Source organism: Terrapene carolina, unplaced genomic scaffold (genome assembly GCF_002925995.2).
Source record: "Terrapene carolina triunguis isolate 2854851 unplaced genomic scaffold, T_m_triunguis-2.0 Scaffold192, whole genome shotgun sequence".
NCBI lineage: Eukaryota > Metazoa > Chordata > Testudines > Emydidae > Terrapene > Terrapene triunguis.
The window spans coordinates 14,619,376-14,636,763 of record NW_020664543.1 but is presented as its reverse complement, the minus strand read 5'-3'; the positions used below and the strand labels follow the sequence as shown (position 1 = coordinate 14,636,763).

Genomic DNA, 17,388 nt, shown 5'->3' with positions numbered 1-17,388 from the left:
AAATCCAGGGCAAATAGATTAAACCCCATCGTGATGGGAACACTAGGGATACAGCTGCTGTTCTGCTTACTGTTCAACTGAGTGCTTCACCTGACCTCAGCATGCACAGGGAGAGAAGCAACTCTGAGAAGGCGTGGGAGGTTTGTGTTAAAAGGAAATTAGCTGCAGTGTACGCGTTGGTTAGGAGGGTATGGGGTGGGCACAAGAGACTCCTTTACCTGCAGCTGAAGAAGAGTGTACCGCCAGGAAGCAATTCCAGGAGCCGAGAAAATGAAGCGCACAGCATTGGTGATCAGGAAGCCAGCCTGTTAGTTAAACAGAGGAAATACCCTCAGCAAGCCACCAGTTGGAATGAGAGAGTCTCCACTCCCCTTAACACTGCAAGCCCTGGAAAATCCTGGAGGTCAAAGCTGGTTTGTTACTGCATTACCAAACCTCCCCGCCCCAACCTCCTCCATCTCATTGCTACACCTACATACTGACTGTTCAGCACCTTCTCTGAGCTACCCAAATTGAATATAGGGTTAGTGACTAGCTGGAACTTCCCATGAAAGCCCACAGGTTCTTAACTTCTACTGGGATGGTCCTGGCCTGGCAACTTTGGAACAAGATTGGTCATCAACAGCAGTGGCTTGAAAGTCAGACCTACCAATACAATAGGGACGGCATACTTCAGCATCACTGACTGCACTGTGAACCTCTCGTTATCCAGAGCTGTCACGGGACGTGACAAAGCCATGTCCAGACACCACCTGAAACATCAAGACCAGTTAGGAGCCCCAGCCCATGCTACAACAGCCAACAGTCCCAAGGCCCTAACATTGCATCTTCCTCCACTATAATCTTTTTAGTTTATCTTGATCAGAATAGCTTCATGATGGGAAGTGGATCACTGTTTCAGAGACCCAAAGCCAGGTATTGCATACTATTCGCTTTGCACTTGATACCGGAGTAAATATAATGAACTCCCCTTGACTCCTCAGCTGGTTGACCGCAGCTCTCAAACCCCAATTTGCATGTGTGGTCAGAGAACATTCAGATACCTACATCTCTAGCTGACCAGAAGGGTCACTGATGTTACTGATTAAATCTCAAGGAGAAATGGCACTTGCAGAAAATCCCACCCACTCATAGCGAAAAGATCAATAGTCATATGAAAGAGAATATTTCCCACTCAGTTTCTAAAAATGGGCTTTGCCCCCCTGCTGAACCAGATCAAGTAACAATGAAACACCTGCCTCATGCTATCTGCAGCCCTCTCACTCTTCCTTTCTTTGCTCATCCAAGAATTAGCATTTTACTTAAAATTACACCACCCTAAAAAGGAGAGCAACTATCCCTGCAAGTTAGTATTCTCTGCAGATCCAAACTTCTGTGCCCATAATTCAGAGATGATGCCTCTGGTTAGAGAGTTGACAGCTAGCCTTGTCCTTGGTCTCTGAGTTGCAAACACATATTTAAAAAATAAAATAAAAAGGAAACTCAGATCTCTATAAAAATGGGGCCAAGTGAAGGGCTTGCTATCAAATGCAGAAATTCTCTGATCTCCTTGCCACCACCACAAATCAGTTTGCAGGTGAGGTGCTAAACCAGCAGTTTGGAGAATATGGCTTTCTGCATCCATCTGACCTAGCAGCTGCTGAGAACCAGTGATGGAGTCCAGTGAGAGTCTTATAACTCTAGTATTCCCAGATAATGGATAAGAGGTAATATCATCTATCTGAAGCCCCCTGTACCGGACTGGCAAAACTCCACCCCTTCTGATATAAGGCTGCAACAAGAACCAAGCCAGCCTGTACAAGCATGAAAGCAGTATTTAGCACACCTGACATTGTCAATCACTGGGGTCTTTAGGACACGAAAGAGACGATACAGCTGAGGATTCTGAGGTCCCTTCTTCACTTCACCCCTCGGGGAAGGTGGAGGAGAGAAAGGGGGGAACAAGTCTCCTGGCTCCAGAACAATGTGTTCATCATCCTGTTATCAAATTAAAGAAGAAAAGACAGGCAGAAGATCCAAAGGCTGCACAATCAGACAACTCAATGGAAATCTCCTGAAAGGCATTGGTGTTTTAGTACCACAGAAATCTGTTCAACACAGGACACAAGTTTCCTACACTGCTTAAACTATCAATGCTTTAAAATTCATTTGCAAAGTTGCTGAACTGAATGTGAAGTAGAATGCAACACCTATTGCATAATGCAACACTTACTCCCCAGCATAACTGTAGCATGTATGCACATTTCACAGGAAAGCATCTACACTATGGTGCTAGTGACATAACTAAGGCGCCACAGCTGTGCGATTGTAGCACCCACAGTGTAGACGTGACCTTAGACAACGAAGAGCATCAAAAGTAACTTTAAAAGCTGAATTTTCCCATGTCTTTCTTGCACAACACATTTCCTCCCACCCCCATCTCTAGTACAAAATATGAAATCCTGCCCACTTGCACCTATTAAAGATCCCTACATGCTTTTGTAAGAGAGGCATGTTATTTCTGATGCCCTGGCCAAATTGTAGTTTTGGTAATTGCGTTCCACTTCTCTGAATTAACTATAATAAATTGTCCATGTGTGGCTTGTGAATGTGGCACTCTTTTTCATTTCTTGTCCGAAACTGGTGTTGCTGTGTTGTGAACAGCTGCTGCATTCCAGCCCAGAAGTAGTTGCATTACAAGCAGAGAAATGATCCATGTAATTCCTTTATCTGCTTCACAGGAATTTGTAAGGCTTAACTTTTAACATTTGTAAAACAACGTGAGCTCCTTGGCTAAGAGCTTCTGAAGAGCATAAAGTATTACTATTATCTTCATCTCTTTGCCCCGGCATCTTTAAATTTTTCGAATCTAAGTGCTCTCTTTGTTCTGTCAAGTGCTCCTGTTTGTACCACCAACTCTGTACATTCGCTAAACAAATCATCCCACAAGTTTCCATTCTATGAGAGCTGCTTTCAGAGCCAGGAGGAAAGCCAGGCCCTGCTGCTTGTTTTGCTACATTGTAAAGGGCAAGCTTCAGTATCCAAACACCATGAAGGAAGGGTTTTCTGAAACAGCAGGCTGTTCATAGTTTGTTCCCAAATAAGAGCTGATCAGTGAATAATTATGCCACACATGAGCTAAGATGTTGTCCAGGTAACATTCCCACCAGTACTGGCCCCTCCCCATCTTCCAAGATTCCCTGAAATTATTCTGCAATCTGATGGAGATATGCATAGACTCACAGACTTCAAGGTCAGAAGGGACCATCATGATCAAGCATGATTTTCTAACAGATAAGTCTAGATCAGAGACCACTTGCTGTCCTGCAGTGAGAACCTAAACATTTTCTCCTGATCTTTCTCAGTCAATTTCTTCCTTAGCTTGTAGTTCCAGCCCTCTTAGGCAGTTCATCCACTTTCCCCCCATGTATTCTATACAACAACCTTACATTATCAGAGAGCAGAAAGGGGAAGGTGAGAGCAGATAAGCCTTTATTTCTCCATATGAAATGCAGGGTACAGTCCCCTTCTTTTATCAGAAAGGCATATTCTACACTAGAGTTCCATACGGAAATACCGTGTTCATGTTGCGAGTTCTGTCTGCAAAGTGAGTGCAATGAATTCACAGCAAGGAGCAGAGAGGAGTATTTTGCACATGGGTTCATTTAAGATCTTTAGTGACAGTGACTTTCTGCCTAAAACCCATCTTCTGGCACAAAAGCAACACCCACGGTTTCAAAATGGGAAGGTGTCCTATTGAATTATCTAGTCAGATGGTTTAATACAGTTATGATCAGAAGCACAATACACTCCTTTTCTGTCCTGTGGGAGATAAGTAACATTATGCTTTGGCATCATTTGTGTGACTAAGTTGTTGGGATTTGGGGGTTGGTGGGAGAGCTGTTTATATAAAGCACTTTTAGCTGCACAAATGAAGTGCAAGGTGAAGCTCTTGAGTGTTCCAAAGGTAGGAAGAGATCAAACACACAATGAGAATACTGTGTTCTCTGGGAATTGGTCACCAACAAGATCATCCTGGGAAACAATCTTTTATCATGGCACAGAAAGGAGACAAGTGAGTTACCTTAATCCCTCTCAGAGAAGCAAAAGACTCCTGCCCCGGTCTCAGAGCGATAACGTCTCCCTCTACTAACAGGCTGACGGGTAGGTTTACGAGATGACCATCCCTGTAGGCCCAGTGGAGGGACCAGGATGGGGCAAAAGGCATGTGAAGGTCGGGGTACATGGAGTCTGGCCACTTCGGCTCTTTGCCATCTTCCAGGGTATCTGAAAGCACAGAGAACAGGAAAGAATGAGGAAGAGCCCTGCTGGAGAAGGGCTGGTGAGCCCGTAAGTATTTACCTTCCACAGAATGATCCCTCCAATGCTAATCCCACACAGTCCTTATGATCTCCTGCCATTTCCTTTATTCCCCCATGGGGGAGGGAAGGTCCCTCATATTTCCCCATCCTGTACAGACAGCTACCCATAGCCAATTTGCAACATACACCAAACACCAGGTAATGCTGAGATGAACCTATGCAAGACAAAGGCCAAGAGAATGTCCAAAAGGGCCCCAGGCTGAAAATAATTACTCCACCTTCTGCCAGGCAGAGGCTCCCCCCAGGCTTGCTGCCCAAACTGGGAGGGTGCTCACTCACAGCTGTTCCCACACACACGTCTCTTGCTGAAAGGGTGCTGCTGTCCCTACGTTCTCCTCTCTTATTGCTTGCTGGAAGGCAGATATTTTTATGAGATGCTCAGAGTCTGACTTACTCCAGCACACAGACATAATGGCCATTTGCCTTACCAGGTTAAGGTACAAAGCATTTGACATTATCGCAGCTCAGCATATCACATCTAAAGAGGGTGGTGCAGAAAGCATGGCTCTCAACAGCCTGCCTCTGTATGAGATGGAGCAAGACAGGTAATCTAAATACAAGTAATGGAGACACTGAGGTTTGAAGAGAAATCCAACAGAGGGGGAAGTTGTGAGTGCGTGCATGACAACCCAAATGGGAGAGGGCACATAGAGACCTCACCGTTTATCTTGTCGATGATGGTCCGGAGCCTCCTTTCAACCTCTCTGCGCTTCAGCCTCTCTTGTCGTCCAATCAAGAAGAGGTTCAGGAGGAGGAGGAGGAGGAGTGCCAGGGCATTCACAATCTCAGCACCTTGGCTTTGTAAGGCAACAGGAAATAACCAAGAAGCAGAAGAGGCATGTGAGTAAAGGAGCAGAATATGCTCCCCCGCGCACAGATATAGATGCTCACCTACCTGCCCCTTTATTCTTTCATCCCACTGACTCAAGTATTAACATTATTCATAAAGAAAAGCAAAGGCATTAAGCCCATGCTTGGTCTTTAGAACAATTCCACTGGAGAAGTTCGACAAGATCTGCTTTGATCCAGAGATACCCTTATAAAATACAGCCAGGGAATGATGAGGTCCAAGTGGCAGCTCTCTGCACTCTTCCATGAGGCACCCAAACCCCCAGTTCAGTTTCAGGATTATCCCTCTCTATTCCCACACCCCAGGACATCAGGGGGTCTGGTACCACTCTACAAAAAGGAACTTGTACAGTTCCCGAAGGGAGGCAACCTCATTCTCTCCACCAGATCCATTATGGGATTGTTGAGAAGCGGCATCAATGAGCTGCCAAAACGAGTCTTTGTCAGAGACTGGGGGAAGGAGCTGATGGGGACACGATCTGGGCATGAATGAGCCCAGTGATTAAAAAGAATTAGCGACCACAACGCTAAGACAGCCATATGCACTACAGATACAGTATAAAACTACCCCCACGCCCCCTCAAATAGCAAAGGACGCTTTGCTCACCTCCCGTGTGGCTGGCTCCCATAGCAGCACAACAGCAGCAGCACTGCCAGCAGCATCAGAGATGCACCCGGCCAATGGAAACAGGAGCAACGGTTACCATGGTACAGGAAACTGCTCCTCCACACCTCCTACAAAGCAAGAGTAGCAGAGAGACTCAGTGTCAGCTAAACACAGATCTAGTCCTTTAAGAAGCATAACATAATGGGGGGACGGTAGAAGTTCACAAAACCACTGGAGAGCGAACATCGTTTGCAAAAACCCTCAAAACAGTCAAGAGCTTCCCACGTCAGTGTTTATCTGAGTGCTAACACACTAGCAGTGGATCAGATGACTGCCTTGGGTGAATGCTCACTGCCTTGCAATGCCCTGGCACAATACAAAGGCGGCTGTGCCAGGATGTCTCATTGTCACTGATCCAGAGGGGAGAACAGACATTTTTAAAATGGAATTACTACAAATAAGACTCTAGAGCTTTGTATTTAAATGTACAGGACACCCCAACAGTAGCTGAAGCCTCAGAAAAGTGTGTTAAGCCTCATTGCCTCATCTGCTCTAAACAACTCCCTATGTGCACTGAGAGAGACAACTTTGGAGCCTCTCTCTACAGAGATCATATTTCAAATACAGGTAAACCCCAAATTTACAAAGCTCTTAGGGGCACAGGGAGAAGGAAAAGGCAGCACACATTCACCTTCCTAATGCTGGAAGGGGCGGGAGGCTGACTAGGTAGGCGTTTCAGCTTTTGCTGATCCGAAGAATCTCTGGGTTGAAGTTAAGCTCCTAAATTCCACAACTGCACAGCTGCAAAGGAGCTATAACCTTGAATAGCTCCTAGCATTAGCCCCAAGGAACTTAGAAGCTCCACAAAAGCAGACCCTAACGTAACTGACCTTCAATTAACTCAGAGTTTTAGCTTAACAAGGGTTTGGAAAGCTTGGGGATGCACCATAGGTCCTTTGTGCGATCCATACGGGGAACTGGTCTAATTCCCAATTTCCAAACTTTAGGGTTTTGAGAGACCGATAGGGAAGGTCAGAATCTACTGTGGGCTTTTTTTTTTTTTTTTTTGCCTCACCTTCCAGGAAATCACCTTCTTCCTTTCCTTCTGATGCCCCTCCAGCAGTGCTGACAGCTGGTCTCTCAGGATAGTGAGGGCCTTCTTTGTGGTCAGGCCCAAACTTGAGGTCATCTCATCCTGGAGAGCAGAAAACAGTCTGTTTAGTGCTTCACCATCATATTTCTTGGCTTTTTCCTGCTGGCCAAGCACTACGTCCCCGAATGCCTTGGAATCATCTGCAATGTTCTCACCCTCCCATGAACTTTAGACTGGCCTGCTGGAACAAAAAGCCAAGATGATCGCAGGCAAGAAACACATTGGTGAACACGCCAGCTAAATGCTCCATCACAGCAGAAGAACTGAAAGACGAGGTCCAGAAGACAAGAGTGTCTCTGGCTGGCAGAGACTAGGAATGCTACAAAGGGAGCATGCTCGACTCCCAGAAGCGAGGGAGGTTTAAACTGATATCACTGTTAGGGATCCCAGGTGATTTGCCAAGAGCAGATTATGAATTGATCTCCTAGCTGGAGCCCTTCAGGTCACCACTCCATTCTAGATCAGGTGCAAGTGTCATAAGCTCTATCTATTGAGTCCCAAATTTGAGACAAAAGCTAAAAACAAGCAGCACAAGATAGACAGTTAGGCTGAAATTTTAATGATGCAGGATACATTGCTTTTCTTTTAAGGTTTCATTTTTTAAAATTTTTAACAAGTTTACAAATCCTTGCCATATAAATATCAGGAACAAAACAATCACTACAACAGTTAGCTTTTGTTTAGAGACATTATAAAGGAATATAGTCATCAGATCTTTCTATTTAATATGTTACCATATTACAGAGTGAGCATCATTACAAGGCCTATAATATGTTGCTTCTAGTGATTTTATTAAATTACGTAAGTTAAATCTCTATATACACATTTAACAGACCAGCACTATCAAATGTTAATATTTAAAAAAAAAAAAAAAAGTATGCTGGGTTTTTTTTTTTTTTTTTTTTTTTTTTTTACAGGTGAATGTACTTTGAGCATTGAATAAAAGGTAACCAAATATCTAAGTATCTACCTGCCCTCTTTCTATTTTACTGGGTACATAATTGATGTGTTAATTTTTCCATAATCTCCCTTTAAAAAAAAAAATCATTCCTCGATGGTTGGGCTATTTTTCTTTTTCCAGTGAGAGACTACCAACAACCGAGCAGCTACTAGGAGATAAGAGATCAGTTCTTCTTTTCCCCCTCGTGTGACCATTTCTGCCCTAGAAGGATTACCAAGGGATCATTTGGTAATACAAATTTGTGATATTAGATTACGGATTGCATCCCAATACTCTCTAACGACTGGACATGTCCACCTATGCATAAAATCTCCTCTTTCACCACTATTTTTCCCCACATTTATCCCCATTCTCTCTCTCTCTGTGTATGTATGTGTATGTATGTGTATATATATATATATATATATACACACACACACACACACACATACATACACAAAACCTGAATGGTGAGAGGTACCTTTGAAACAGTATCTTAAAGAAATTTTATTTTATTGTGCTACAGATTGAGGTTGCTGGTCCTTTTTTCTAGATCCAACCAGATTCTTCTAGGGTAATTTGTCTATCCACCTCCTTTTCCCAGAGTGTTATACATAGACACTTTTTTGTTAGAAAAGCTGTCTGCAAAGATCGATATAAATTAGTTATAATTTTTGTTTCCTAATTGATCAGATGCCATCTCTTTTATGAAAATTAGCTTTCTGTATAACAGGTTTCTTAGAAAGTTGAGAAACATAATGCCTCACTTGAAAGTACTGGTACAAGGGGAGAGTGGGCCAGTTAAAGTTAATTTTGATCTCTAAATAAGTTAGAAATGTTTTGGGGTTTTTTTTTTTACTGAATAGCTGGCCCACCGTGTGTATTCCATGGCTCTCCCAATCTTCGAAGCTCTCTTGTTCACAATTTGGGTTAAGATCTGGATTATTTGTAATGGGTGTGATTGGCAAGGGAAAGGAACTTATCTTATGTGTAGTTATATCCTAAACACAGAGTAGCCTTTGCTAAAGGATGTGCGTAAATTTCTGGAGGATGAGATTTTTTTTTTTAATTAATCCACGGTAGTTTAGCAACATTCTTACTGCCACAATTATTTTGTTTAATAAATACCCCATGTTTGGTTGGGTTAGAGCACCCCAAATTCACTACTACTTTGAGCTGGCTGGCTAAGTACACCTCTACCCCGATATAACGCAACCCGATATAACACGAATTCGGACATAACGCGGGGGCTGTGCACTCCGGCGGAGCAAAGCAAGTTCGATATAACGCAGTTTCACCTATAACACGGTAAGATTTTTTGGCTCCCGAGGACAGCGTTATATTGAGGTAGAGGTGTAGTATCACAGAATATTTGGAACAGCTAATCCATCCTGTTTAATGGGCCTGTATAGAGTATCTGCACTCACTCTTGGTCTTTCCTTATTCCATAAAAATGTTGACATCCTCTATATTCCTCGTAGGGTTTTATCTGGGATAATCCCAGAAAAATCTGGAAACAAGAAAGATATCCTTGGCAGAATGCTCATTTTGGCTGCAGCTATACTTCCCCACCAAGAAATTAAATACTTCCCTCAGCACCCCAGATCTTTGTTCATTTCCTGAAGTAGTGGTTTGACACTAAATCATGAAGCTTTCCTATGTTGTTTGAGATTTGAATTCCCAGGTATCTTATAGAATTTGTTGCCCGTTTGTACCCAAATGTTTTCTGGAGGAGAGACTTTTCAGATTCTGGAATTTCAGTATTTGGCATAATTTACTTTAAATCCAGACACTTTCCCAAAGTTCTAGATTTCTTCAGAAACTAATTTGAGAGAAATATTGGTTTAGATAAAAATAATATTCCATCATCTGCATATGACACTATTTTCTGATGTGACCCTGCAAGTTTTATTCCTGTGATGGATTCATTATTCCTTATCCTCTGTATTAAAGGTTCCATGTCCAGTGCAATAAATGAAGGAGACAATGGACATCCCTGCCTAGTCCCTCTGTGTAATTCAAACAAACACCATGAACTCAAACGGCTGCTTCTGGGCTGGTGTAAAGAGCAGTTATCCATTTAGGGAACTGAGGGACAAAGTCCACATAGGGCAGGGCTTGAAACAGAAAGTCCCACTATTCTATCTCCTTTCTCTGCGTCTAGTGACAATAAAAGAAACAGATTTTTTTTATTTGGTATTGCGGATGATTCCAAGTCCTCTCTTAATACTGTCTGAGATTTGTCTATCCTTAATGAATTCAGTTTGATCTGGGTTTATATAAGCTGAGAGCATAGACTGCAATCGGCTAGCTCGTATTTTTGCTAGAATCTTTATGCCATGATTTAACAGTGATATGGGCCTATAGGAAATGCATACGGTGAGATCTTTTCCATCTTTAGGGAGAATAACCACAATAGCTTTTTTTCATAGGTTGCAGAAGTTCCTCCCCTAACAGAATAGTGTTGAAGGTAGCTCTCAAGCGACCCACTAATACCTCCTTAAATACCTTGTAAAATTCAGCTGGAAAGCCAGCAGGTCCTGGAGTTTTACCACTTTCCATACTTGCTATTGCCACTAGGATTTCTTCTTCTGTTATTTCTTTCTCTAAAGAGTCTTAAAAATTTTGCTTATCTTTGGAAAGTCTGTTAATTAAAAAAAAAATCTGGAAGTAACTTCAGAATTTGGAGTATCTGAGGTAGAGAGATTTTTATAAGCAGCAGCAGCAAAAGTAGCACATTTCCATTAGGGTGCGTAACTATCTTTTTGCTGATTGTTCTAACTGGTGGAATAATACATTGCTCTTGAATCCCTTTAAGCTATCACTTTTATTTCCTTTTTCAGAAAACTTCTGCTTTGTATACTCAGGGCTTTTTCAGTGGCATCTGTCACCAACATATTCAATTTTCCCCGTATATTTAGTTAATTGTTATAGATGTTTTTGAACCTGTGTTTTTATGCATGTCTTGCAACCTTTTTATCTTCTGCTGTAGTTCTATTTTTTCTTGAGCCCTTTCTTTTTTCAGGTGAGAGGCTCTGCTTATCAACTGACCCCAAAATAGTGCTTTACCTGCCTCCTAGAGAAAGCCTCTCTTTATGTTGTCAATATCATTTATCTGAAAGTACTGAACAATGTCCTTTTTAATTTCTGCAACCCAATCTTTTTCTTGGAGAAAAAGGCAGCTCACTTCCCCACCCCACCCCTCAAAAAAGTGATCACTGGGACCCATCCCAGCTATCAAGTATCACTTTACTGTTGCATGATCTGACCATGTAATGTTGCCAATTTCTACAGATGGTGTCTGCTTCATTAAGGATTTACAGAATAACATTACATCTATTCTAGTATATAACTGATGAGGGTGTGAATAAAATGTGTAATCTTTTTCCACTGGGTTCAATTCTCTCCATCAAGGTGACAAATTGAGCTGTTGGCACAAAGAAGTCAATGCTGCTCCCGCTTCCCTATCCCCCTGGTCTTTTAAATCAGATTTGTCCCAGTCAGGAATAGATGTGCAATTGAAGTCTCCTCCAAGTACAATTTCCCCTTCCCCAAAGTGTTGCAGTGTTTTACAGAAGTCCTTTTGGTTGAGAGCATACACTGAGCCCATCATTATTAATTACCCAGCAACTGTGTCCTTCAACAATCTATAACATCCCTCCTTCTCCTTACATTGAACTTTAACTTGAAAAGGTACGTGTTTATCAAATGTTATGCCCATTCCTCTTTTCTTTAGCTGAAACAAAACATGTCTCTTGAAACCAATTACATCTTTCATGCTCATAATCTGTCCCTCCTGAAAATGAGTATATTGAAGTAAAATAATCTGAGCGGGGGTTTTAAAGTTCTACCAGGGCTTTTTCCCTTTCAATTACATGATGTAGCCCTCTGACATGCAAACATGTCACTTTAAAAGAAAGAACCATTGAGAGTAACTATTCAATTTATTTAAACAATTGAAATTATTGTGATTTTTTTAGCTGTTTGATGGCATGACCCCTTGTGTTGTCATTGTCTCTTATTATGTTGCATTCAAATCTGTGTGCCTGAATAGGGCTTGGTTTGGGTTTGTACACTTCCATATCTATTTCTTGTATTAATTCCCCCCACCTTCCCAGTTCCCTCCCCTCTTTTGCATTCCCCTTACTTTAAATCCACAAATAAAAACAATGTAACAGGTAAAACAGTCTCCAAGTGACTATGCTTTGCTGAACCCTAAACCCCTGTACTCTCACCAAGAACACTTGGGCTGTTTCTCTTGCAATCCAAAGGAGGTGCATTCTCCACCTATGGGACCTCACTCCCCACCCTTAGGGATAGATTACCACCTGATTATTTTGAGTTACAAGGAGGATTTACACAGACCCTCTAAAGATTCCTCCCCACCCCATTCCCCTTTTCTTCTGCTCCATTCTTGGGATTTCATCCCTTACCCACACCACCAACTCCCCTCTTATTGTCCTTTATTTCCTCTATGTTTTAAAATACAGTACACAGCTTTTACCGATCACCCCAACTAAAGCAAATTTTATACTATTTTCTTTATAACATTGATATAGTTACTGTTCATTCCTAATGACTCCCAAGAAATCCCTTCTGGTTAGTCTCTAGGATATGCCTTAAATATCCGAGTTCTCTTGTTCAGCTTTACTTCTGCCAATGCCAATGTATTCTCTAGAGTGTTTTGTCTTTTATTTTTCTTGTTTCATCATTTCCTAAGAGTTTTTTTAGCAGCTTAACTGTAGTTACTACCTCTGGAGAATCTTCGTGTACATCTGAGGTATGGATTTCTATCCCAAGAGACTGGAGTGTATTTTTGCCTTGTCTGAAGACACTTAATATATAATACTAATTTTGGAAGCTGAATGAGAGTTTAAATGGGAACCCCCATCTGTAGCAAAAAATCTGCCCTTCCGAGTGCTGCTGTAATTTCCTTCAGCTCTCTTCTCTTTTTTAAAGTTAGGTCAAAGAGGTCATGGAAAAATTGCAGCTTGTGGCCTTGGAGAATGAGCTCTGAATACATTCTAATTTTTTCATAATTAAATTTTTCTAATGATCATGAAATTTCACAATTAGGTCTCTGAATTTATAAGGCCCAGGCAGGGCGAGTGGCGTCCTGTGTGCTAGCTCCACTTTTACACCTTTCAAAGAGCTCAGATGCAACAACTCCAGGATCAACATTTTTACCTACTGAATTGGATTGTCTCCTTCCACATTTTCAGGCAGTCCCTTACTTGAGAAGGAACAACATCAGAATCAATTTTCTATCTCATCCGATTTCGGGTAGATCTCTCTCTCTCTGCGCCATCAGTGGCATGCAGCTCTGTTTCCCTCTCACTTACTTCTCTTAGGCCAGTCTCTAGCACAATGACTTGCTCTTCCAAGTCAGCAACTTCCTTCTATACTGCAAGAAGCTTAGTTGTCCGATCCTCTCTCATGGACTGAAACTCAGAGATCATCTCCAGAATGTTCGCTTTGGTAGCCATTTGATTTTCCTCAGCCCTGCTATTTGTGCTTGATTTGTCTGCCATGTGTTCACTTGGAGACAGAGAAGTAGGTATCTCTCTACACTGTGACCCAGAAACACTCTCCTTAGTGAGGTACCTTTTTAAATGTTCAGATTTTCTTGGAGAATCTAGCCTCTGAAACACTGTGATCTGGTTGGGGGTTTTTTTGTTTTTTTTTGCAGGAGTTATTAGGTTTTTTGCAGGAGTTTAGTAGGTTTAGGGGTCAATGGAGGCAGATTGCTTTGCTATTACAGTAGAACCTCAGAGTTATGGACATCTCAGGAATGGAGGTTGTCTGTAACTCTGAAATGTTTGTAACTCTGAACAAAGCACAGTTCGGGCTCCAGATTCAGCAGCTGACACTCCAGGCCAGGCTTCAGCAGCAGCTGAGCTCCCTTCTCAGCTCCAGCAGCTTCTTTTCCTGGGTCAGACCGAGTTCGGGGGGGAGGGGGGGTGTTTGTGCCCCTGTGTAAACACTGTGTCCCCCTCCCACTGGGGAAGGGGGGTGAAAGCGGTGCAGGCCCCAGCGCTGCTCCCAGGGCCGTCCCTAGCCATTTGGGGGGGCTGTGTGGGGCCCCAGGCCTCTCCCCCCCCCCAGGGTCTGGGAGGCAGGATCTGTGGGGGGCCACTTTCCCCAACCTGAGCGACATGGCTGGGGCTAGAGCAAGGGAAGCGGAGCGGGCTGGGGCCGCGTCACTCTGCTTCCCGCCCCCAGTGAGTGCGGGGGTCACTGGGGGAAGAGATGGAATGGGGGCGGGCTGGGGGCAGAGCAGAGGAAAGGGTAAGAGGCAGGGCGGAGGGAGTTGTCCGGGGCCCCACACCCTCCTAGGGATGTCCCTGCCCCTTGAAGTGGGTGCAGCCTGCGGGGGGGGCTGGCCGAGGGATAGGGCTGGTCGCTGGGGCTGGTGCTGTCGCGTATGCAGCACACAGCTGCCTAGGGCACCATGAAAATCGGGGCAATTTGGTGTCCCAAATTTCATGGTGCCCTACGCAGCTACGTATGCCTAAGGATGGCCCTGGCTGCTCCTGCTCTGCTGGCTCCGGCTGCCAGCCCCAGCATCTTCACCTCTTAGCTGTAAGTGGCTGCCCTGCGCGTGGGGGTGGGGTGGGGATAGGCAGCCCAGATGTGCCTACCTTTAAGATGCAGCACTGTCACGGTACAGTATTTGCTCTTTTTGTGTGTGTCTCTCTCTCTGCTGCTGCATGATTAGTTACTTCTGGTTTCACATGGTGTCCCATTGACCGGTCAGTCCATAACTCTGGTGTTCGTATCCTTGAAATTCTACTGTATCCCCCCAAAGTTCAGGATTTGGGCAGCCATGTTATTCTGCCTCCTGCAGGTCAGCCCAGGATAAAGAGCTGCAAAGTTAGGACAACAAGAGTCCACAGGAGCAGGTTATAGAAGGTGACTACTGAAAGAGCAAACAAGTGGCCATTTGATGACCATAATAGAAGTAATGTTACTACCAGACTACTTACTTTCACATTCCAATACCGTGTCACGGTTAAGCCTTAAATAATCCCTGGCTGTTTCTATGCATATTCTGGGCAGTGGGTTTATGAAACACTGCTGGATCAGAATACAACTAGGCCCTTGTGGCTTTTCTCCATTAGACTAATAACCACCTCTGTTGAACTGGAAAATTGAACTGGCAGTTTCAGATGAGATCATGAGGTTAGGACCAAAAAGGAATATAAAAATATTAAAGACAAAATGAAGTACAGTGGAGCTTTGGAATAGAAATCCAAGCTGGAGCACTTATAGGAGAGTGGATGAAAACACATTGGTGGTACTGACATGTGTCATGGAACATGGGCTACCCCACACCTTGAAAAAGCTTGAGTGAACTTCACTGTTTAACAAAAGTGCAGGCCTATTTAACACTAGCCAGAACCTGACACAATGCAGGCAAGCACCATGCAAGCTTCACACCCCCACCTCACCCACTGACACTGCTCTGCCAATTTAGCTTAATCAAGAGCTGCAGCTTCTCCTGCTATTGGAGTCACAAGCTCCTCAGATAGCTGAACCAATGCAGTTCAATCTCAACCATTCCTGCTATTCAAGGCCTGCATGCGCCCGCGCGCACAAGCACACATGCGCACACACACACACCCCCTCTCTGCAAGTGCACCTCAGTTCTGACGAACACACTCTTGCTATTCCAGATCTGGATAGGATTGTGATGTGCATGGATATCTACAGGAAACTAAGCTAGGCTATTAAACGGACTTTCACTGGTGATGCAAACCAGAATTTGAATCTGGGTTTCAAGGGCTGAGAGACGAATGCTCTAACCCGAGCCACACTCTAGAACCCACCCACCTAGCCCCTTTCCTGCTCTCTTTTAGCAGATGAAGTTGCAAAGCATTTTGCAGCAAAATGAAAATCTAAAGCAGAAATTTCTTGCAAGGCAGAGACTGGGATACTGCCTGAACTGCAGCTTTGACAGAGCTAAAAATAATCCTACTATAATTCTCATTTTCTGTGTTGGTGATAGGATTAGAGGAAACAGTTCCGTGTTTCTCTTGGAGGAGGACCAGGTAACATCAATGCAGAGCTAAACATAGGAATCTGACAAAGATTCCCAGCAGGGAAGAGGGCAGGCAATTTCGCCCGCAATACACATGCTACTGCACCACTGGAATGCTATACACACAGAAGGGACTGAGCTTGAGGTGTAGGGCACCCTAAGCTTTCCTTCTTTCCATGCCCTAGTGGTTGTTTGGAGTATAGCAATGTACCCAAAGAAGGTTGCTCATTCTGCCAGCCACAGGTAAGGACTGATAGCAGCAACTCGTCTACTATACAAAACAAAAGACATCAATAATGACAGGGATTGTCACTGAAAAGCACAGTGTGCCTAGACACCACTGAGCTAGTTCCAACAGATATACCAATAGGCTACGGAGGAGACTGGAGTGTGGTACGACTGCACTCCACACCAATGCCTAGTACAGACACACGTTCCCAATAAAGAGGAAATGTCATATACACAGCAGACAAAGGAAGGAGAAGCAGGTATAAAGCTCTAGATGGGTCCCTGAAATACTCATGTGCCCCCTTCAAGCTCAAAATCTCAGAGCTGGAACACCTTCATTCTTTTGCCACGGGGTCACTCTATATCAGGGGCAACCTTTCAGAAGTGGTGTGCCGAGTCTTCATTTATTCACTCTAATTTAAGGTTTCGCGTGCCAGTAATACATTTAAAGGTTTTTAGAAGGTCTCTTTCTATAAGTCTATAATATATAACTAAACTATCGTTGTATGTAAAGTAAATAAGGTTTTTAAAATGTTTAAGAAACTTCATTTAAAATTAAATTAAAATGCAGAGCCCCCCGGACCGGTGGCCAGGACCCGGGCAGTGAGAGTGCCACTGAAAATCAGCTCGCGTGCTGCCTTCAGCACACGTGCCATAGGTTGCCTACCCTTGCTCTATATGAAGTGAAGGGTAGGTGTACAAAAGAAGACTCTTGCGGACAAGGGTAGGAGGCTTAATGAGGTAATGAAGGGAAAGAGTTATGATGGGGAAGTGGAGGGGAGAATGCTAAAAGAGGAGAGGGATCACCAAAACAAACATTACCCTATCTGATGGAGACACCTAAAGCACCAAGTAAATAGCAAAAGCATCTAGCACACCACTGGCACATAACACAAGTGACAGGCATTACTTACAGACACAGACACAACCTTTCACGATCTCACGTCAATAACAGGGAAAGAAAGTCCAGGAATGAAGGGGATAAGCAGGGAGAACCATCTGGAGCTCATGGTAAGAACAGTTTTAGGTATGATGCCTGTTCAGTGACCTGGACTGTAAAACCCCCCCGACACACACACACACACACACACACTTCACACTGAATAAACAGGAAGGATGATTTTTTGGTTAAGACATTGGACTGGGACTCAGGAGAGCGGAGATTTGCTGTTGGTTCTGCCACAGACTTTCTCAGTTCTATATCTCTAA

At 43.6% G+C, this 17,388-nt stretch overlaps 1 protein-coding gene across 1 annotated transcript in view; it reads right to left on the bottom strand.

The window, feature by feature from the left end:
* The window catches only part of TMEM94 (transmembrane protein 94), an 86,814-nt gene that overhangs the window by 36,084 nt on the left and 33,342 nt on the right, over positions 1-17,388 (bottom strand). The window contains exons 3-9 of the mRNA XM_026654410.2: positions 6,893-7,012; positions 5,818-5,945; positions 5,022-5,158; positions 4,064-4,266; positions 1,826-1,977; positions 650-752; positions 219-305 (exon numbers count right to left, since the gene is read on the bottom strand). Of these exons, the coding sequence (XP_026510195.1) occupies positions 219-305; positions 650-752; positions 1,826-1,977; positions 4,064-4,266; positions 5,022-5,158; positions 5,818-5,945; positions 6,893-7,012 (930 nt within the window). The remainder of the gene's footprint in view (positions 1-218; positions 306-649; positions 753-1,825; positions 1,978-4,063; positions 4,267-5,021; positions 5,159-5,817; positions 5,946-6,892; positions 7,013-17,388) is intronic.